The 23728-nt window shown below is 41.2% G+C and overlaps 1 protein-coding gene across 10 annotated transcripts in view; it reads right to left on the bottom strand.

Moving 5' to 3' along the window:
- COP1 (COP1 E3 ubiquitin ligase) overlaps positions 1-23728 on the bottom strand; it is a 132131-nt gene that overhangs the window by 53183 nt on the left and 55220 nt on the right. For 9 of the 10 annotated variants that reach the window (XR_015698746.1, XR_015698748.1, XR_015698747.1 and 6 more), the window contains exons 12-15: positions 21027-21170; positions 12520-12628; positions 10646-10727; positions 3689-3805 (exon numbers count right to left, since the gene is read on the bottom strand). Coding sequence is in view for 2 of the 10 variants with exons in the window: in XM_087731541.1 (XP_087587667.1) it covers positions 3689-3805; positions 10646-10727; positions 12520-12628; positions 21027-21170 (452 nt within the window). In the remaining 8 variants the exon portion in view is untranslated. The remainder of the gene's footprint in view (positions 1-3688; positions 3806-10645; positions 10728-12519; positions 12629-21026; positions 21171-23728) is intronic. The other variant, XR_015698749.1, reaches the window with a different exon arrangement.

The raw sequence follows: 23728 nt of genomic DNA, 5'->3' as shown, positions 1-23728 counted from the left end.
ACCCACATCATGTCCTTTTCAGGAGGCATCATTCAAGGCAGTCGCTTCATGTTCTCCTTCTGCTGCCAATGATGGGCAGGGACCTGCAGAGGAACTTGGCACAAGGGGGAAAGGGATAGTCTTCACGAAGGAGAAGCAGTATGATACGAACAGCAGCAAGCAGTCTAGCAGAGTCAACACAGTCTCATCAGGGAGAAAATCACAGCCAAAGCTGCTGGAGCAATAACCCCCATTTCAGTAACTGCCACAGCGTTTGCAGCCTGGTCTTGCTTCAAAATCCATCACTGCAGTCCTTCGGTTCACTCCTTCTACTTGACAATACAGCATGCAAATTGGGTGCAGGTGGAAATGCTTTTTTAAAACCAAGATCTCTGGTTCAGGATTACTTACAGAGCCCTGAAGCTGTGGTATGCGACTGCAGTACGCCTGAGGGACCCAGCTGAGGGTCAAGCTGCCATCATTCTCAGCACTGGACACACAAAGTGACCCCCACCCCAAAGAGCCCCTGGTTTCAGGGCCAGAGGTCCTCGGAAGATAGAGGCACACAGGGAACAAAAGGGCAATGAGAACACTTCAACAGGCTGCTGCATCAGCTCACATAATTCATGCCACATGTTGGTAGACCTCTATGGGACTTTTAAGTATCTTCCTTCCTATTTTTCTGTAAAAGAGAGTTCTTCTAAAATTGGAGAAAGTGAGAGAAAGCACAAAGGTAACTCTCTGAATATTTTACTTGTGCACAATATAACACCGCTGGCAGAGGTGAGCCAACAGTCAAGATTTTACTAACAAATGAGAAGGGTTAGATAAACTGGAGATGGGTAGAAAGGACCTCAAGATAGCCATTCTGTTTCTGTGGAGAATGCAAACAGGGAACCAGCACAGAGATTCAAAGAGATGCTGATCTAGTTGAAGCATCTGATCAAGAACACCCACTTCAAAGAGGCATTTCTAATAGATGGAGGCAAGTGGGCAAGATGCATTTGTCAATGGCAGAGGAAAATGTTTCATTAAGCAAGGTGTAAAAGAACAAGAGCTTATGAAAAGGGGTTTCAGCTGTATGGATGGTTAAGAAAGACTCTCAAGAGAAAATAAAAACAAGAAATGAAAAGTGAAAAAATTATAATTTCAATATTATGAAAAAATTTAGACTTGCAGTCAAAATTGCACTGCTAAAGCAAGGCATGCTAGCTAGCAAGCAATTCTGCATACAGAGAAAGGGGGGAAACTGAAACATGTATGTTTAGTTTAATTTAATGATGGTATATTAAATCAATTTACTTCCTCCTTTTATATCTGCAATATTAAGTAACAATACTTCCTTCCTCAACCATTTCATCAATTGCTTATCTCATCAAGTCTTAAACTGTAAATATATGTATGCACATATATAGCATTAAGTTCCATCAAATCAACAAATAAAACAAGAGAGTGTATACACAGGAGCAGCACTTCTGCCTAAATTCTGTACAAAACTGTGCTGGCCATGCAATGCTAGGAAGTCTTGGCTCTTTTACCATTGACTAAATCGCTGAATAAGTAATTGAAACAGTTTTCAAAACAAAATCCTCTCAGCATGTGAATAAGCCAAGGCAGAGCTAGGACAGCTTTCTAAAATTGCTCACTAAACTGGTCACTGAATTAGTGTTTAGTGTTTTGCTTCACTCATCTTTATTCCTGCTGGAGGGGGAGCAAACAGGAATGGCCAAGTCAGTGTGCTCAATCCACCTTTTTTTTTTTTTATACTACTCAAGGAAACCAGCTTTGGCTCTTCCTTTATTAATTTTATAGCCCACATGACAAATCACACAATTCACAAGTTAGATTGCTTTTTCCATAGACTAAATGAAATTAGTAGACAAGACCAGCTGAAACTGATGGAGGAAAAAATGTTTGTGTCCATCATAACACATGAAACAGGACTGTTTCACTACATGGAGTATGAAAATATACACTAACTCATTTCTCTGCTCTGATTTTTTTTTTTTTAGGAGTTCAGAGATAACATCTTTCAAGACCCCAGTATTTCTTTTAATTTCATATGCCATTTTTTCACATGTATTTATGGCTGAAAGATCAATTAGAATTCCTTTGTGGGAAGTCATTCCCATCAGTTCAATTACTCCATGTAATTGTTTCAGCAATCATAGTTAAATACCCATTTTAATTTTTATTTAGAGACTCAATTATCAAGCAGATGTAAACACTTTTAAAACTTTATCTTGTCTCCCTCCTACACCTTCTTCCCCAGTACAAATACCATTTTACCCCTCAGCATTCTCTAAATCATAAAAATGCACATGTAGTTATTTAAAACCTCCATGTAACCCCTAGTGCTCGCTAATGCTTCTTTCCCAAACACTCTTGTTGAAGACCAGCCCATCGTGGTTTATTAGACATGAGAGTGGGGACAGAGACACTCCTATCTGCTTCCATCCCACATGCCCTACAGCTCCGAAAGCCTTCACAGATTCATCTGTGCCCTATCCCGCCCTCTGCCTTTCAGGTGGAAAGGAATCCCAGTTACTGATTTATCAGGAAGAATTCTGTTCCGTGGTGCTTTTACATATCTATTTCAATCAGCAGCTGATCCATTTGGAGCTAGTGCTCTCATCTTTCCCTAGAGCCTTTCACAGATAGCCCCTTTCATACAAACGCTACTAGTAAGTATTGTAATTCAATGCTATTCTTGCATGCAATTCACTAGACTTCAGCGAGATACCTGTCAAACAAGTCAATATTTTACACTCCAACTTGAATTCATTTTTTACAGTGTATCAAAATGCAAATTTATTTTTTCCTCTTAAGAGTCACAATAAGGAGAACCAGCCTAGAAATGGGAACACCTAAATGAAATGGCAAACCAGTGGTTGCAAGAATGATCAATTTATCTCCTGAAGTCCAGAGATAGCAAATGTCATCAGAACATCTAGTTACAAGTGCATTAAAACTCCCCAAAGAGAAAGAAAATGCAGAGTTCGTTAAACATTTATAGGTACCTCCGAGTTTCAGCTGCTGCATGCGTAGCACGATAGTTACCTCCCAAAGCAATACCCGCTCTGCTCTCAAATCTTTGTATTATCACCAAGAACTATTTAACTTAAGTGAATAAAAGGTTCATCGTACCTTCCCCACTGACTACTTTAAAAAAAACAAAACCCAAAACCATTAACAGCAATGCTTTGTCCAACCTAGGAAAACATGAGCCCACCCACAGGGACTGTAGTTGCAGCTATGGGAAACACACGCAGCCACTGTTTTACAGCACGCCTCAGGTAAAACCAGTTAAAATTGCCAGTATGGCTTTGTAGTATTTATAGAGTAATGTTATAAATCAGAAAGAACAACTATCACCATGTTAACACATTAACTTTGCTGTAAGACTCTCAAAGCTGAGCTTTGCCTGGTTGCCTTAGTGATCTCAATAAACACACTAGGCAACTTGCTTTCATGAGCTTTTATCTCTGATAAAGGCACCCAAATTAAAAAGTCAGGCTGCAGGATGAAGTTGACACTCAGGTATCATGATGTCTTCTGGGTGACTGCACACTTGAAAAGTCTTATTCAGAGCTATTTTAACTGCAAAAACACCTCAGTCCTGGGCACAGCAGCCAACCTCACATTTTCGGCAGGAATAAGAAAAAAAGGAAGAAACCATATCTCTTTGCCCAACCCCCCTTTTACCTACCTGCACAGCCAAAAGCTAGGTGATACCTAGAAGAGGGGCTGAATTTGACACAACACACATTAGCCTTGGCCTCGATGCTTGCTACTGAGTTGTCCAAGTTGGTAGACCACAGCTTCACTAGAGAAATAGAAAAAGATAAATGAGTAAACAACAAACAACAACAAAAATCAACCTCATCTGAAAGGCATAAAATCTAATTATTTCATAAATAAGACTCTGAAAAGCCTCAGTTGCCAAGATGTGATTATAAAGGCTCAGTTGCTGCTGATGGCTGGTAAGCTTGAGAACATCCTCAAGCGTGCACTGTAAATATTTTGCCCACTTCCATACACACAGGAGATGCTGAAAGTCCGCATCCTGCATGGCTAAGAACATCAAAGCAGGTGACTAACAACATGTTAGAATCTCAGCATTTAAGGCTACTGGACCACAGATTCATATAACCAAGAACAGGAAGGCCTGCATCCCTTTTGTTCCTTGTCCCTTAGCTGGGATGCAGGAACTCCATGCTCCGCAGCAGAACTGCTTTGCACAGAATAAATATACCTAATTGTATGCTTGAGCACAGTGAGTGAGAACAACTTGTTTTATTCTCAAGAAACTGGCACAGACAGGAAAGAAATCAGTATGCTGGCTTCCTGTGATGATATATTTCCTTGGTACAAGGAACTCTACTGTTCTATGAGACTACCATGTGAACATTGATCAAGCTTTGTGGTACAGAATGAGCTCTTCCCCCGAATACTCACTTCAGTGCTTCACACAACAGCCAACAGAAAACATCAGCGGCTTTCCAAAATACAGCCTTCCCCACCCTCTACAAACACTTCCAGTATTATTTAACCTTGAAGACGAAGAGTGCCACGTGCTCCCCACATAGCCAACCTTACTATTAAAAAGCTACAGATGAAACACTTTGCCCTTAGTCCAGGTGAAGGGGCAGCAGACTGGCATCAAGCCCCAGTGATGCCTGCAAGGCAGACTTAAATAAGACTTACATGTTCTCCCTTCCCCCTTTTCTTGATGAGTGGGTTCTGCTGTACTTGAGTATCATGATCAGTGTGCTGAGGCAGGAAGCAGAGCAAACTGAAGCCAATGTCTGAACACGCAAGAGCTACATGAAAGCTTAATCCCCTAAACAGCTGCAACAAGCTGCCTGGACCTCTTCAGATCTGTGGCCAATGGGTCCTCTGCTGTCTTTTTACAGAAAGATCACTTTGGAGGTGAAGTGAGCAAAATGGCAAAAGAACAAAGAATCTTGTTACCCACTGTGGTCAATAAATGAGGTAAGCAGGTCTTATGGTGTGTCCCCCCACCCTCTGAGTACCCCTCTGTATCACCTCTTGGTCAGTTTTTCCCAGGAGCTTCAAAGAAGCAGCAAGGCTTCCACATGGATTACTCAAGGATGCTTTAGATGGTCAAGGAAAAGGAGAAACACTGACAGGTTCATTCCAGTGCACCTACTTTTTAATAGTGCGTTTTAATAGTATGGCAAGCAATGAAAAGCAACAAGACTGTGCTATTTCTGACCATACCTAGGAGAACTGCTTCAAGGATGAAGGAAATACGTGACTGCTCAGAGCTTACTAAGGAATCATTTTAAATACAGCACTGTGTGGGTATCTGACACCTGCCTGGAACCATTATAAAGCAGCACACACATACACCAGAAATACAAACACTGACGCATACTGTATTTGCATATAAGCATTATGTAAAATTCAATGAAAACAGCACCCACCCTGTTGTTGGTTTTCAGAAATAAAATCCATTCTCATTTACCACAGCTATAATATTCATCCTAAACATCTAGCTACATTTCTAAATGAAACCAACAGCTTTGCAAGCATGGCTTAAGATGCTCTCTTCTCCCAAGTGAGACTGGATGATATACCTTCTCCATCGTGTTTTGCACTTGGGGGCGAGGAGGGAAACAGAGCCAGGAAAGACAATTTTGCAAAACAATAAAACATTAGCATTTTGCTTTAACGAACAGACACCAGGAGATGTACAGTCTATAAGTTGCAGTGGCAGTAGAGGACATCAAGTTTATGGATGAGATGGTATAGGAAGCAAATAGTACCATGATTACAAGAGGACAGTCTTGGCAGACAACATTGCTTCAACTTGAGGCATGCGGGGAGGCTACATGATCTCACAGTTCAGAGCGATGTTCTGCCCAAATCTAGTACTAAAACCACACAGGCTTGTCTTGAAGCCTTCCAACCAGGTATCAATATTTAAAGTTGCATCCAAAGCGGCCAAGTCTCTCCTTGACACCACCTCCAATAAATGAATGGCCATCTGTTCTCAGTTTTGTAGCAAAAGCTAATTGAGGGCTCATTTTCAACTTGGCTCCTTTTTTCATTCAAGTTTTCAGGTCATAAGCAGAGCCATTTAACCTGGTGAAGAGTCAACCTGCACGTTCAAAGCCATCATAATATTTGTTACAACTGACAGACACAGATTAGAGTCTGCAATTTCTGTGATCTAACTGCTGTGGGATATGCTGGGCTCCAATTATATCTTAGTCAGTGCCATAAAAAAAGGATATATGCGACATATAACAACGCATAATGAAACATGTCAAGTTTTACCTGGAACTGCCCATTATTTTTTAAAAAGAACTGACAGGTTAATAAAGCATAATTCGTAAGGGTAGAGTTTATTTGCTATAGCTTTCAGCAATTTTGCTGAGGTCGAGGCAGTAATTATACAATGTACAGATGTCTTGATAACACTTAGAATTGTGTTGATGAGACAAGCAACCATCTGAGATTGACTAGTTCTAAAACACATCTTCTCAAAGCATATGTTTCCTAATTTTACAGCTGCTGAGAGAGACATCTCTATGTAGCCAAATGTCTACCCCTCACCAAACAAGTAAGAGGATGCCTCCAGAACAGGCTTTTCTGTTTAAAATATTTAGGTCTTTTCAAGATATTTTTTATTTGGTTGGAGCTTTACACCAGATATGTAGGTTTATAAATTAATTTTCTATATATCAGTTCTGTGTCTAAATACTGACTAAAAGAGGCGTAAGCCTGTACTGCAATAGCTGAAGGTGTTGATGTACACAGCTGGTACACTGATAGTAAGGATATTTCATCCAGCCTGTCATTCTTTAAAGTCTTATCTGGTCATGTGATGGAGAGGCTGCTGTTACTCTGAAAAAACCTGTAAACCAGGAAAAGGATACTGCTACCAGAAAACTCGTTTGCACAGATCTGAGGAATCCCTGGGAAAGAAGGAAGCTGCTGAATTGTCTCTGCTAAGCAAAATTTTTGATCCACTGCCTTGTGCATGCCAGGAGGATGATGTAAACTGATGACTGTTAGCAGGCAATGACCGCAGGGTATTCCTCCTTGCGTAAGACACAGCCAGACAGATATTTTGGTTGGTATTTTAACTACCAATATCTTCTTGACCTTTCAAGGTATTCCCAACTGAATCCAACAACCCCAAAAATCTCCAGGATATTATCAAACTTCTTTTAGCCAGGAAAATGAGCAAACTGAAAGTTCAGCCTGATATTTCAAGAGCAGTAAACACCTATACCTCCAGTTAAAGTCAGCAGAAGCTGAAAGAACTAAGTATCCCTGAAAATGAAGCCCCAAACAATTCTCTGGAAGTCCTCAACAAAGCTGAGGAGCAAACTCTGATCTGCAGTTCTCAGGCTAGTTTCCTCTCTAGAAGGCCATGCTTTTTTATGAAGCCAGCTCTGCAAATCTGTGTTGCCCCCCTGAATTCAGGGACACTATAAAAAAATAGCTATAGGACTGGTACCAGTGGTCTCGCTTACCAAGGCAGCATAGAAATTACTTTCCTTAGATGTAATGAAACAGATGCCTGCATTCCTCCTTGCTGTGAGACAATGAAAAGTAACCACTTGCTACGGCTCAGAACCATCAGGTGCTCCTGTTCTGCTCCACCTTTCCATTTTGAGCTGGGAATAGTGAAGGGACTACAGCTTACAGAAAGGATATAAAACCAGAACTCTTTCTTCAGTTGAGTTTATCAGTACTGCTTGTATCTCCTTGAGCTTCAGAGAGCTTCAAAACCAACTCCAGAGCAGAGAACAAATGTTTGATCACTCCAAAACAGGTCTCTACCCCAGTGGAGACTTAAATTCTACCCACGTGGCATTACAAAATATTTTTGCTCTATCTCACCTGCTAACTTTACCATGGCCATTAAACTACATTCCTAATCCAGAACAGACAGGGATGTTGGGTTGAGAAGCAGCTGTAAGTCATTAGCTAAGTGCACTAGCTCCAGCCCCATCCATGCACTTTGATGGCATCATTTTGCCTTCACAAAATTAAATAATCTTTTCTCCTCCAATAGCAGAAATTCACCCTTTCCTACTTACATGAGAATCATAGCTCCTGCTGCTATTATGTGCATAAAAACTGAAATTAAGACTGTGCCATTTCCCCAAGCTGCTTGTAGCACAAGTAAACACTTTAATTTTGCTCACTGCTGTCTAGTCTGAGTACACCATTAGGTCCCTATAGACGTACACAACTACCTTAGCCCCTTTAAAAGGGAAAGGCATGACAACTGTAGATAAAAGTGAGGTTTTCATACACACGGTAGTTACTTCAAATACAATAATGCTTTTATGCTCTCATCTGCTATTAAAGTAAAAAGATCTTCCACAAATAAGCATCCTGGATTATCTTCATCTAATGACGAGGACAATGCAGGACCTGAGGCCCAAGGATGCTGTTTCTAATTGTATCAGAATCATTTTATCCCTAATAGCACTCCAATCGTTAACACCCCCTTTGCTGTCCCCGAGCCTTGGCAGAGACAGCTGTGAAGCACTGATGCTAGGATTCCTCATCTAAAAGCTCCTTCCTCAACACATGCCGACCAAGCATACTAAGTGCTTTAAAAATTAGCTTCCAACTTGAGAAAACCAAGGAGAGACAGGCAGATATGCAGGCAAGCAGGAAGAACTGGCAAAGCTGTCACTTTTTTGCCTGCCTGTCCTGATCACTTGACAGGAAAACGTTATACCTGTGCTTTCTGGGTAAGCACGGCAAGACTAGTTCCAATCTCTCTGGTCACACCAATATCTATCAGCACTGAGATTCTTGTTAGAAAGCCCAGTGTGGTCTCACGGAAGCAGGGAAGTAAAAGAGGAGAGGGTACATAGAACTTGGATTTCCCACCAGATGCTGTACCTGGCAAAATGGGTATTATACGTACCCAAAGCTGGCCAGAACTCAACCAAACACTCCTGAACATGATAAGCAGAAAGACAAAAATTTAAGTTAGGCAGGTTTGAGTTAAGACAACTCATCATAGGTGTTACCTTTTCCTCACATTTAACCCTTTCAATGTGATCACTGAAGTGGAAGGTGGACACTAACATTAATTTGGACATTTGCTAGTATTGCTCTGTACCTTAAAGACTTCTAAAATCTGTGCTTATTTCAAACACTTCCACACAGGACTCCATTTGCCTCTAATAGGCTTGTTATATATGCAAATCACAGGCAAACGACAGTAAAAGTAAAGGATAAAATGCTGCAGCCTAGTTTTATTCACCAAAACCCCAATACACCTTCAAAAGACCTTTGTGAATTGAAATGCAAGTTATGTAGATCTGCCGACTTTATTACAATAATTTCTGAGTAAACACTACGCTTTTAGAAACTATTACTGAAGTGAACTGTTAAACTAGATACAGCAGCTCTGCTTGCAGCTGGCTTTGCAAAACTGGACAACTTGTTAACATGCTAATAAATGCATGTCTACCTGGCAGATAAGCTTTTTCAAATGCACAGCATGAGTGGGGAGCAATGTGATGAAGAGGATGATAATTTACAAGGCAAATGCTCTCTCCTGCTGCATTGAAACACACAGAAAACACTCTTGACTTCCACCAAAAAGGGGAGGGAAGTGTATCAAAAACATTTAAAACCCACCTTAAATAGAAAATAATCATGAAAGCTGCAGTTTGTAAATGGAATTACCAGCTATATTAAGACTGCCAAATGCAATTGAGGAACACTAATATAGCTTTCTTTTGAAACAGAATTTAAAAGCATTTTAGAGTGGGGAGTGGCTTGCAAGGTTTGATGTTTATGAAAAATTAATTTATCATTTCAAAGCAAATCATAAAGAACTCTGTCCAGAGCTGTATCAGCCCATCTGAGAGAGTTGTTCCCCACTGACTATGAAAGGAACTCTAACGCTCTTGCTGCTTAATAACTCTAATTTGATATTGTAAACATTTACAGATAAAATCTTGTTCATTAGGGATGAAGAATACTACATATCGCTCAGTGCTATCCTTTTCTTTAGAAGTTTCCTACTTCTTCTTAGAAGAGGAATGTTTTTCTACCAGTATTGTTAGGAAAGGGCTTGTCTTAAGGGTTCTCTTGAGAAGTCCTTCATCAAATGCACCCCAATGGGGACAGCTGAGAGTTGGTCCCAGTGCTCCCATTCAGTCCACCATCTGACTGTTAAGCTCCAAGAAACACTGCACATCATGAAAGCAGGAAGCTTCTCATTGTGCACAGTCTTTAACATTCAGAGCTACAGGTAAAACAGCAGCAAGCATTTTTAACTTCCGCTTTTTCACCAACCACCTCATTTTTGAAATATAAATACACGCTGTTCTTTTGAAAGGCCCCAAGGCTTTAACTCAACAAGCTTAACTAATGTTAAAACACATTTTGCCTTGTTTAGTGTCCTGGAAAATGCTAGCTAGAGAGCATATTACCGAAAAAATGTGAACATCGTACCAAGAAATCTTAATCGAAACAAAGCCTTTCCTCGTCTCAGATCTGAACAGTTCAGTAATATCGTGACACATTACCACGACAACTACAATATTGAAGGCAGCTGAGGAATCAGCCACTTGAAATGTCACATTTTTGTTCCTCAAAGGGAATACACAGAGTGTAAGCCTTCTGCACAGAGACTGAAAAAGAATAATACCTTTGGCATCATCAGAGCCTGAAGCCAATAGCTTTGGGTCCATCAAGTTAAAGTCAACACTCCAGCACCTTTTCTCATGCTCCTGTTTAGAGAAACAAGAAAAATATTGCAAGGTAGTGAGCTGTAATCTGATAAAATAGTAAAAGAAAACACACATGCTGTTTGGTATAAATTGTCAGGAGAGTCCTGAACAGAGAAGGTTACTGTGTTTAGTAGTTTCTCAAAAAATACCTTTTCTCCCAATCAGACCAATGCTTGTAGTATGCTTGGCATGCCATGAAAGCAAAAGACAGTAGAATAGCAATTTTAAAAACTAAAAACTGATTTTTTTTTTTTTTTTTTTTACTTGAAAGAAAAAAAATTATTTCAGGAAACGTACATTAAAGATCTGTGTTTGCAGCACAGTTTGACTGGCTGTGGTTCCACCATGTGCTGCTGCTTATTCTAGTAGATCACAGCTGTATCTCCCAATACCAATAAGATGCCTGTTCAAAGCCATTTCAAACACCTCCTCTCAAAGTCCAGGAAATCCTCGCCTTCTTATTGAGTCCTTAAACAAAACTTCTGGTATCTAATCCTGTGGTTTTCCACTCAAACAAGTATTCTTACAAGGATGCACACTCTCCCCCAAAACACAAAAAAGAGTTGTATTTGCTATGCTGGCACATCCTCCATGTAAGCAAAACACTGCATTGAATGAAACCCAAAACTTCAGTCAAACCCTTTGTTTAAAGCCTTGCAAGACGATGATATGAAAAGCTCGCCAGGACAGAGTCACTAAAGGATTTCTAATACACATGAAGCAGATGTCAGTATGCATGCCTCTATGGAAATCCAAATAAAAAATTCAAGTAATCTGATAGGAAGCAAAATGAGTTTGTTTTAACATAAGCAACAGCTGGTCCTCTCTAGGTTCATTATTCAGCCTTATAAAGAAATGCAAAATATATTTGAGAGGAAAACAGACAAGGTTTATTTTGTCCAGTATAATTTCTTTTTAATTGAGATATGCAAAGGATTAGTGAAAGCAAGCATTATAAAACAGCCAAAACACAATGGAAAAAGTAAACAAAGGCTTCAATAGGAATTAAAACTTATGTTGAACTGTCAAGAAGGGGGAACTGAAGGCTAGTCTGCAGTTCATTCATTATCACTGACCAGTTTCAATGCACTATGCTACCCACACAACAGCCTGCAGCACTTCCAGCCTCTCCCCAAACGGACCATCTTCTCTTCCAACCTCCTTGTTCCGACTACAAGCCTCTAAGAATCCATTATACAGAAACACAATGTTCAAATTGCATGAAAAGACAAAATGCCAGAAAGTTCTCCTGAAGCAGGTCTTGCTGTTGACCTCAGCCCACTTGCATGCGTACACCACTCTGCCAAGCACAGGACTGTACTGGGAAGGGTTCTGCCTACTGCTCCATTCTCCCAGCCTCGCCACTTAAGTCCGCATTTTGCTCTTCTGATTTACGAGCACCTGCAGCAGCAATCACTGCAGGATTTTACAAAAGGCTTTTGACAAAGACTGAAGTGGAACAGGTATGGAGAAAGAGAGGTTTCTAAAGAAAGGCGAGAGAAACAACTTCCAAATAATTTCTCCCTGTGCAGATTCCCTACCCGAAAGCAGCAGCAAGAAAACGTCAACTGCCTCATGACTGTGACAAAAAGATATAGCTGCCTCCCTCGGAGGACAACAGCTCAGTAAAGCTGTCTGGATGAGACACATTGACCAAAGAGGAGGAGCATCCATTTCACCCTGTGGGAGATAAAAGGCTACTGCTAGACTAGAAGCAGAATCTCGGACTGAATACTGCTCCCCCAACGTGGTCCATGGTGTGGGAAAGTGTTGCTCATTGATTGCATGTTACCTGGTAGACCTTGGATCTTTGTCCCGTGAATCCATCCCAGAGGATGACGGTGCCTTCATAGTCACTGCTGGCTAGCAGGTTCTTGTGGTAACTACTCCAGCTGATACAGCTTAAAAAGAAAAAGAGTCCCAGTCAGTCTTATATTAAATCATACCTTACAACGCAAAAATCGCTCTTGTGATATGATCAGGCAATTAGTGTCTTTGCAAAGCATGCAGCCTTTGATCAAGCCACCCCACTGAAACACTCAGGAAAGGACAAAACTAAAACCCATGAGAAGCATAACAAACCTTCTTCCACAAGCTAAAAGAAAAGCTTTATTGGCTTAAGTGATATCGCCTCCCTCAATATGAAGTGCTAGGGCTTGGTTTTTGGTTTTTTTTTTTTTTTTTAAACATTTTCATCTTTAATACTGCGATTGTTTTGTTATTTGAATTCCACACAAATTCTCACAGAGAGCTCAGCGTTTGACTTAGCCTCTTGCCAATAGCTACTACTACTATTATTACCATAAAGATAACTACTTACCTAACAGAAGCTATGTATGTAAAACACACAGCTGCATGGATGGTAAATCAACCCCTCCCCTGGCACATATACAACGTTCTATACCTGTACCTATGTGCAAATGAAAGTTTGACTTCTGAGAAACTACTTCTAGCTTTCTGTAAATCAGGAAAGGTTCCCTTCCTATCAAGAAGGAAACAGCCATTTTTTGCTACGGACAGTTTAGGAGATGTTCCTGATCAAGAACTGCAATATATATTGCATGGGTTTATATTTTAAACGGAATTAAGTGGCCATGCAAAACTAAATGACAATTCCACCAACAAACTCTAACCATCAGCAGACAAAACAAGAGTAGTGACGCTGCCAAGTCACATTCGTAGTGTTCTGGCACTATGCCTCCGCTCTGACTCCCAAAAAATTTGACAGAGGTAAGAAAATTTGTAGTACTCGTTCACCAATTTTTGGACCATCTGGCACAAAAGCACACCAGTTGCTATCAACTGTGATGCATGTAGCAGAAGCTGAACTGACAGATCCAATTCGTGCAGGTCATCAAACAGCTCTGACACAGTTAACTAGATTATGGCAGCCTTGGGGCCAAGTTTTAACCAACAATATAAACTAGAAGTCCATGATTCTATAACTTTTTAGTACTGCTTTGATCAGTGCAGCTACATATTTCAATATGATGTAGATACATGGATACTGATTTAGGAGTATTATACCTTGGCAAATTCTTGGTTCCACTATACACATGCAGTCTGCTTCCCTTAGGAATACAGCATTTACACACAGGAGGTGAAAAATCCTTTTCCTTTTTTAATGCAGTTAAAATATATAAACACTGTTAAAGCAGCACTGGTGTTCTGCTCCTAAGTATGGTCAAAATTAACTTACTGGGGTGTGAGTTTTATAACTATGGAGGGACTACACACACCAATACTAATCGTAGCTCACTGCTATTTAGCTGCATGGAATCAACAAGCTTATTTAAGGTTCTGGAACAGCCAAATAATATGAGGCAAGAAACTCAACTGGTTTTTAAGACAAATTTGAAGAAATACATGAAAGGAGCAACATGCTATTGGTGCTTGCATCAGCAGGAAGCTTCATGGAGTGATGCAAAAGACTTCCAGCTCTGACTTCCTCTGTCTGCACTAGTTACTCTCTAACTTACAGAAACAAGACAAAGTCATCCAACAGCAGCAGCTTTCTACAAGCCTCTCATGCCACTGCATGATGCTTGGAGAGAACCTTCAAGGACACACCTTCCCCAGTGGATCACTGGGAGCTTTCTTTAGAATGGCCAGTACAGAATGATGACATTGATGACACTTTTCAACCTGTCCAACATCACTCCCTGTGCACACCTCTATCTACCTACAGTCTGTTCACACACTTGCACATTTCCTTCATATAACAGCATCCCTTGGTTTTAAAACTTTGCATTCAGAAGCTTTAAAAGTTTTATTTACCCAATATAAGTCATCATCTTTAACCACCAGCTGCTAAGAGGATGGTTGAAGTGATACAGCTCAGGCAATGCTTTCCCTGATTTCACTTCTTCCACAATATGTCATTAATTAGAAAATGTTAGTGTCCTCAACCCTTGTAGGTACAAGGGCTGTCCACAAATGTATCATCAAGGAGCTATCATTACACCAGCTCTACTACCTTTAGGTACCCACAGAAAAGTGCATCTTGACAGTCTATGATTTACTAGAAGCCTCATTCAGAGAAGCTTAAGTGGTTCCCTGAGGACCAAATGAAGCTGGCAGGCACTGCCCACCAGGACTGAGGCAAAGGTTGCAGCAGTCCAGAGACAACCATGTCTGACATCTGGAGTCTTGTTTTCAGGTGGAGCAGTCAGTCACTGATGGAAGCAGAAGCAGTTCAGAGCCCAAGAGTTATAACACAGCGAGGCTCTGGGCTAGGAGCAGTCTCCAGCTAATGGCAGGGGGGTCGACACCGCAGTAGACATTTATCAGTTCAAACCTGTTCCCCCTGCCATCTTATCTCCACTCAAGTCAGGGCTTCAAGCAGCTTAAGAAAAAAAAACCATGATCTGTAAGTTTAGCCATCACACAAAAGCAGGAAGAATACAGCCCCGGGCCAGATCTCGGAGAAGGCCATCTTCTATCTGGACAGCTTTGAGAGTACATTGGGCAGCATGAGCAGGTGGAGAGGGTTCTAGAGAAAGGCAGACACACTGGTGCCACTCTGGCTGGTTAGAAGAGGGATGCTCTATGCTAGCAGAGCACAAGATCCACATCTGACCAGCAGAAAAGAGCTGGGCACTGCAAGCTAAACTATGAAGAGAATAATCACATAACTGTATCTTGTCAAAAAAAAAAATCACCCCAGATAAAGAAAGTTAGGAATTACTGAGTAGACAGAAAAATATAAAGGACAGAGTTTAACAGTGCTGCTTGAGATGTGACAGATCTAAGGATATATGAAATACCAGGTTTGTAGGCAGAGGTAATATTTTATTGGATCAATCAATACAGATTGAGAAAAATGAAGGACTTCTGTGACCAAAAGCATGTCCATTAGGTGTGGCACAGCAAAGATCAAGCTAAGCATTTTGTCCCACTGAAGTCTGATGGTGTTAACAAGGGGTTAACACTCACTTGGAAAGCATTTGTAGATAAACTGAGAGGGGAAAATAGGAACTGACAGGTGAAAAATGTTTAGGGATTTGCAGCCACTAAGTGGTTCAATTAACACCTTTTAAGTTACACACACCATAAATCTTTTATTTTTAAGGAATATGATTAAAGGATCATAATAAGATAAAAACAATCCTGTTCCAGCTCTCTGCCTTAATTCTCCCCTCATCACCACCCAGCTCTCTTTACGAAGTCTGAAACTAGAGTTTTCTCCTTGATGTTGCAATACCTGAGCTTCTTTATAATTTAAATCCTCAAAAGTAACCTTTGCAGAGCACAATTCAGGGTTGGATCAGGTGGAGGGGAGCTCCCTCTCCAGGTAAAGGATGCTTTTTATCAAGGGCTGACTGTCCTTTGGTTGTATTCTTTGGCATCTGTGATGAAGCCTGAAAGAAGGCTGTCCTGGAGCTGGGGCATTACGATGTTTCTCTTCCATGCGGCTTCCCTGGGACCTACAAAGGGTTGAGAAGCTACTACCATGCTCCCCTCATGGGAAGCACTGATCTTTCTTCCATGCCCAACACAGGCAACTTTGTTGAAACTGTAACGACATCTACTTTTTTCGGTTCCCTTGAGATGTTATCATGGGTAACAAATTGAATAACAGACTCAAAAATGCATGGGGGAGCAAGTTGGAGAAGGGGAAAGGAAAGGGCAAAGGTGAGACGGACCAAAAATGCAGCTTACACAGTCCTCAAACAGGCTAAGCATCGAAACCCCACAAGTACATAAAAATAACCTTTTGTAGACAACCTTCAGATGGCCTGCAGTCACATCCAGGGAGAAACTGAGACGTGGAAGCTATGAGATATGATACAAAAAATAGCCACCTAAGGCTGAGATAATGCATAGTTCAGTGCTAGATTAAAAGGAGTTGTGTGAGGCCATCTTTTATTTTAAATACTAGTAGCTATATTTTTTTTCCAGTTTTTGCTTTGTTCTTTAATCCAGACAGGGTGATAGTTCCACCCCAGAGGTTTATCTTGCCATAAGTTGTGATAGCTTTCCTTCCTAGGAGATTAGCCTGGAGAAACTCTAGTTGAAAGCTAATCACTGACCTCTGAAACGCTCTCTTAACCTCAGCATCCGATCTGGACACAGAGAAATCCTGACCCTGTAAAGATTTATGTGCGTCCTTCATTTTATTCAGAGACACAAGTGGGCCAGCTCGGTTAGCTTTGTCAGTCACACTGATGTTTCTTTCATGAGCCAGTATTTTTATGGCTGAAATGTCTCAAATCCAGGATCAAGTTACCCAGTGTCAACCACCCCTCTGGCAGTGAGAGTTAAACAGAGTTAAAGCTTTTAATAAGGCACAAACTGCTGTGGTCTGACCTGCTTCAGAGTGCCAAGTGCTTCAGATCCAGTATATTACCATGAGTCAAACAATGCCCAGTAGTTTTAGGACTGAAGTGTTTTTAAGGGAGTGATCTATTACTGCAAGGAACATCCACGTGAATAACAATGCTAACCGAGTACTGCAGAGACATACAAAATTACATTACCATTATGAATGTTTTTAAAAAAAAAAACCCACCAACTTTTTTCTAATCAATCCAGAGAAAACCTCTAGTAGGGTCTAAGACAAATACTTTTAAAGAAAAACATCTTACTGTAAAGTGAAGCAGTTACTCTGAAAACTGGAATTAATGAAAGTGGAAGGTCTATTTCCTTATAACCTGTTTAGCGTCAAATGTTTTCTGCATTGGAAATATGGGCACCCAACACAACCACTCATGAGGTTTTTCAGCATAAAGAGAGCTCATACCTCTCTAAATAGCAAAGACTCTACAATGAAAAACACCATATGGCAAGTTCTTGCTTAATTTAAACTTAATAGTGAGAACTGACTGCCATTTTAAAAACTGACAGCAATATACCCATGAACTGCTATTAGGAGAGAGCAATCACAAATTTGATTTATTGACACCGAAAAATGAAAACAATAAAATACTACCAGCCTCCTAAAGAAAAGCCTACTGATGCTTTGCTTTTACTGCAGTTGACTAAACAGATGCAGCTGATTTTGGAGGTTTGTGGTAACATCTATCACTGAAGTACAGATGCTGCAAACACACAGTGGCAAGCATGCAGAATACTAAACATAGGTTTCAAAAGCACGTTTACCTAACCACACTTGCACATCACCTATTGTAGATTAACGAGGCCTAAAGCCCATTTCTTTTACCTGAATGCTAGATCTCCTTATTTTTCTCCCCCTGCAACCTATGGCAAAACAACAAATCTGCCTCTTGAATAAATCAGAGAAGAGCTGTGGCTCACTGCTAGCCGTTCATCCTCTTCTCGTCCTTTCCCATCTCCTCCTGCATGGGGGGAGCTGCATATTATTTTCTGCCCGTAGCTAGGGACACAGCAAGTCATAATTAGCTCACAGGGTGCTGTTTATAGCTACTACACAATGCCAGGATTTGTTTCTTGTACTGAAACTATGAATCCGTAAATGGGATTTTTATGAGGATTTGTGTGTCATCTTGTGTTTTTCCTGGAAGCTTATGCCACTGTCATTCCCGGGGGATGCGATGCACATTTACCAGAAACCCGACACACTGACTTCCTCTCCATTCTTAAAAATAGGGATGAGAAAGCTCAGCAGATGATGAAAAAAGAATGTATTTAAGAAGCAGGTGGGTGTAAAAAAAGGGGGGTGGCAAAGAGGAAGAAAAACTCAGCTACAGCTGGTACCAGGGCTCTGCTCCAGAAAAGCCTACAATCAGTTACTGCTGGCATGAAGCTCAACCTTTCAGCAGGCGCCCAGCTGGCACACGGCAGAGCAGGGCTGGGCTGGTGCCAGCCCCATCCCAGGCAAGGGCTTCCCTTCCCGCAGCTGCTCCAGGCCAGCAGACTTGCTCTTGGCCAGACACAAGTCCTTGCAAATGCTGTCACCTGTCTGCTTTTATAAAAGCCTGTCAGAGCTGCTGCTCCTCCAAAAGCTGAGTCACCAACATAACCGCTAATGATTTATGTTCCAGCATCATCACTCTGAACAAGGTTAACCAGGATCAATTTAGGGTGAGCTTCCCATGACGTGTCTTTGGAAAGCCAAAGCGCCTGCGGACAGACAGCGCTGGTGCCGTGCGAGGATGGAAGGGACGTTACGAGCCACGCCAGTGTCACGCGCCAGCTTCAGCAGAAGAGACATGTCACCAAATCCCATCTGCACACAGACCCCTGCATCTCTGCTGGGAAGAGAGGTACTACCCATGTGCCACAGAAGAAATACCTCTGTCTTCGATATCAGAAAGGGCACTAGCAGGTAGAATAAGCCTCTGAAAGAAGCTGCACCTCCATCCAAATTAAGATCAACAGCTTTAAGCCAAGGCTTTTTACAAAAAGCAGGTTCCACTTGTTTAGATTTTTTTTATTATAATACAGGCACAGTTTCAGCATACTGCAATATTCCATAATGAAATTACAGCCTTCATATATAACTTCTCCCTCAGGCTATGCTGCTTCAGAATAGCAAGTTATTATGCTGCTCGAGCCCCAGCACCAGTGACTGGCAGCACAGCTAATGGATATAGCAAGGATGCATTTGACTGACAGCCTAACTTTATTTGTCAAAACCAAAAGCACCTACATACCAAAGGAAGGCTGATATAATGTGGAGGTGCCAGCTGGGGCAGGGGGGGAGGCATTTCTTTGGAGGATTGAGAGAAACCAGGGCAAAGAAACAAAAGGACCCTGTCCACCTCTGCTGAGGCACAGAGTGGCAGAGGACAATGCATTTAGCATCGTCACATATATATAATGTATATATGCATGAAATTTGAGAAACAGAAGAAATCTTGAATGCAAGCAGTATGCTGTCTGGAGCACAAAGCTGACAAGAGTAACACCACTGAAGGTGCTAACGTGGCTCTCCTCACTGGCGGCTGCCAGAGGAGGGAGAACAAACAACTTCCTAATGCCTAGCAGGATCACCAGGGTAGCTCCCTGTCAAATTTGAAGTAGCAAGTTTGGAAGTTGTCTCAGGCAGACCAAGAAATACCAAACATACATTTCTTTTCCCCTTCTAATTAAGGCAAAAGGTATTAATTGACTGCTAGGTGGTTCTCCTATTATTCTGCTCTTCTCTCCAGAATAATGAAGCTGAATGGTGCGAACTCTACTATGACTCAGGCAAAAACACTGAACATTTCACAAGTCCAGTAAAACACAAGCTCTATAATCAGTATGGCTTATCAATACAAATCCCTCTCAGACTGTTTTTACCCATCTTAAAAGTCAGTCCCAGGGTCAGTTGCATTTACATCTTTTCCTTCATAAAATAGTGTGACAATTCCCAAGAATAATCAGCCTGAGTGATACAGGAGTGACTGATCTATCTTAAGAAACATGTCAGCTACAAAACTAAGTGTGACTTTTATGCTATAAAGTAGGCTTGCAAACATTAAGCTTGTTGCGTGTTTTGTTTTTGGGGAAGCTGGACTGTTATATAAGTTTATTACTTAGTTTTGTAGGTGCTCTACCGTTTTTAAAATGTAGAGTACCAAATAAAAACAAATGAGTTCAACAGAGATGCTGGAGACTTGTATTATAATACTGAATTGGTTTGCCTGTATTGTTTACTTTTGAACTTTAACAGAATTTTTGAATTAGGATTTTTAAGTTATGTTAGCTGAATTCTTTCAATTGAAGTTCTGACATGATGCTCTATATTTCTTTGGTTTAAGTCATCTAAAAAGATAAAAAAAAAAAAAAGGTTGACAGTAACAATAGCAGCACAGAAGCAAAAATCAAGCAATGTCTTTTCCCAATAGCTTGATATTATGAGGCCCAGCAGAACAGTACTTCAGGCAGACATAAATTCATAGGCAGAAGGTGCAAATGAGGCACATTTCCTGAGGACTAGCAGCCTCTCAGCAGAACGGTAAGGATCTGGTCGATGAAGAGAAGAGAACATGAAGGAATCTGTGGCTATTATGAAGAACTGGGCACAGAAGTTACCATGAGACAAGCCAAGACTTTACCTGGAGCATATCTACTACTCCGCATTTATTCTCCTTTTAACTGCATAGGTATCCAACAGCAGTTGCAAGGAACAGAAGCAGGTCACTACCCTATGTCCCTTTCTCCTCCAGATATGTGGGCCTGCTATTACCTTGGATGAGCCCAGCATACACAAGTAACAGTGCTTGTGCCACCCAGTCCCACCAGGAGTTCAAAGCAAGCTCTCCATCCGCTCCTGCTTTCCTCCTTTCCCCTTCCATTACCACAATGGATAAAGAAAAGCAAAACAGTTACTGCACATAAACAAGCAAATGGAAGAGGACCTCTGAGTTCAAATGCAAAGTCAACACCTACCTGATTTTGGAATTACAAGTCATTTCATTCTCGGGGTAGTGAATATCCACCGCGTCCTGAATGACTGTACCATACTCATAGACTTTAATCTTCTTTGTCACTCCAGCGATGGCAAAGTAGTCACAGTCTCTGTCGAACTCAATACTGAGGAACAAAAGCATAGGTTGAGAACTGTGTAACACAACACATGTACTTACCAGCAGGGTATTTTACACCTAAATGCCTCAGTATGGCAGAGCTGAGAATCACAATTTGCAGTTAGCAAACACCCCATCCAGAACACCTTGGTCAGGTGTGGTACACATGCCAACAGCGTGGAGTTCTTGCTCTCAGGCACCATTTTCTAATCCCCTACAAACACACCCACATCTCCATTTACTGGAACAGACTTTTTGTGGTAGCACAATCTCCCTCCCACAGCCAGGATCTTGGTTCAGACGCTCTAGAGGTTTTCCAGTTCAGCTACACTATCTATACCGCGCGGTACCCAAATGTCAAAGCTGACAGCTCACCCTGGAAACATGCTTAATGTTCAGCTGTATGCTCTACAATCAACATGTGATGGGATGACTGCCCAGTGATTTCTCTCAGTTGCACTGCTGCATCCCTTAGCTCCTATATACAGCAGCTTGGTGAACTTTAAGTGTTAATGCAGAGCAAACCAGTATTTGTGGAAAAAAGCCTTCTAAATTCCCTGAGTAACAACAGAGGATCAAAACATATATCAGTACTGTAAAAACCATGCACACTGACTTCCACATAGAGTTGCTCGTGGAAACCAAGGCACCTTCTTTCTTGAACTGCAGGGCAAGTTTGTAATAGATATCAATGAAGTTGGAAGTAAAAGCAGTCACCTTATAACAAAGTTAAGCTGCAAATGAAAAAAGCCTGAGGTTGTACATGAAATACATCCGAGAGAAAGGCAGGCAGCAGGTTAGAAACAGCTAATGTCATTGCTACCTTTCCAGCTCAAAAGGGCTCAAGAGAAATTTATTAGACACCTAGTAGCCAGGGAAATAAACCTGCTCCCTAGAAGGAGCTCCTGCCTGCCTGCAGCCCATGTCACTGCAGGCAGGGTGGATGTGCACATACACCTACCTCCTTTCAGAAGTATCAGCCTCAGCAAGACAAAAAGTTTGCTACTCCTCCCAGAAAGGGTTTGGGGATAGCATTTGCCCCAAGTCTCCAGGTTGGTATGGTCAGTAACCAGATCTCCTCAAATCTCTTGACTAAGCATGCAGTCTACCACTTTGAGAGGTCTCTTCTGGGGTTCTTCCACTCAGTAATTCATTTCAACCTCTGCTGTCCCTATCATGATTTTTTTTTTAAAGCCACAGCACTTGTGAACCAGGCAGGAAATTCTGAATTGCAGCAGAGAAAACCAAGTTTACACTGATCAGGTTTCACATTCACATAGCTTGAAAAATCCTGACAGCAAGGGTATTTAAGGCACCTTTCTAGAATTAGAAAGCATTAAACCAATTACAAGAAGAGAGAGGGCTCTTTAGGCTGCCCCCATAGCTATAACAGCTAGAGTTTTCTACCTCTCTGCAATGCTTTCAAGAGAAGATAAATTTAAATGCCCACAGAGTTTAAATCCTTGTAAAGGAAATATCATCAAGTTATTTTTAAACTATGGAGAGAAAGGATTGTTGATATGCAGTCTGACGGTATAAAATAATTCAGTGAAACAGCTTGCAACTTGGCCTTTTAAGGCAGGCACCTAAACTTCTCCGAAGCAGTGGCAGGAGATGGTCCCACTCACGACTGCTTGCTTGCTAGAGAAGAAATGAGCTACTCGGGTCAAGCCTGCAAAATTGCAAGCCTCCAAAAGGCAAAGAAGAGGAACGTGCTTACTGCTGGGGAATAAAGCAAGCAAGCATGCATCTATTTCAATAAAAAGGGAAAGGGAAAGTAGTTATCTAAGCAGCCAGACTGCTCTCCCCTAGCCCCAAATCTACCCTAGTCTAATAATTTTTTATACAAACAGGACGAAAGCACCATTCAGGCCTGTCTTGTCTTGTCAACTCACCCTATTCTATGGAAGAATTGTATAATCGAAAGCCTCTATAACAATACAATGGATTTACTTGTACCACAATCTTAATTGAACTGCTGTCTCAGCTCATGCTCACTGCCCTGTGGATTCAGGTAAAGCGCGACTAAACTGATGGCAGCGATTCATCTACTTGGATTCAATTTATACCCTTAGCCTCCTGCTGCTGAAGAAAAAAAAATAATGTATTACAATGTCTGGTAAAAAGCCAAGTTATTAGAACAGAATAGAACCTCTCTCACCTGGGGTGGGTTTGCTTCTCTAGCATTAATTTTTTCTTTTTTAAAATAGAGACATGCTGTAGACATAACAAATGAGTACTTCAATATGTCTCTAAAAGTTAACACACCATTAAAAAAAATTAATAAAAAGCATCAACCAATGAAATTGTCAGACCTGTGACCTTCAAACAGCATCGAAGACACTGCAGGGAGAAAACAGATGCAGAAATAAACCACCACCTGCACAGATGTTCATTTGCTGTGAGGGAGGCACAAACCCAACACAGCAAGCCTAACACACACTTGCACCTCGGTCTCCATCATCCATAGATGGTGCAGCAAGTGTTCTCACTTTCTGCCAGCTGGCTATTAGTAAGCAATATACAAAGAAAAATATGAACTATCTAAGTACCTAATCAAGTGGC

Source organism: Nipponia nippon, unplaced genomic scaffold, assembly GCF_047370975.1.
Source record: "Nipponia nippon isolate SJK-2023a ecotype South Korea unplaced genomic scaffold, ASM4737097v1 scaffold_5, whole genome shotgun sequence".
In the NCBI taxonomy this organism is placed as follows: Eukaryota; Metazoa; Chordata; class Aves; order Pelecaniformes; family Threskiornithidae; genus Nipponia; species Nipponia nippon.
This window is presented reverse-complemented; position numbering and strand designations above follow the sequence as displayed.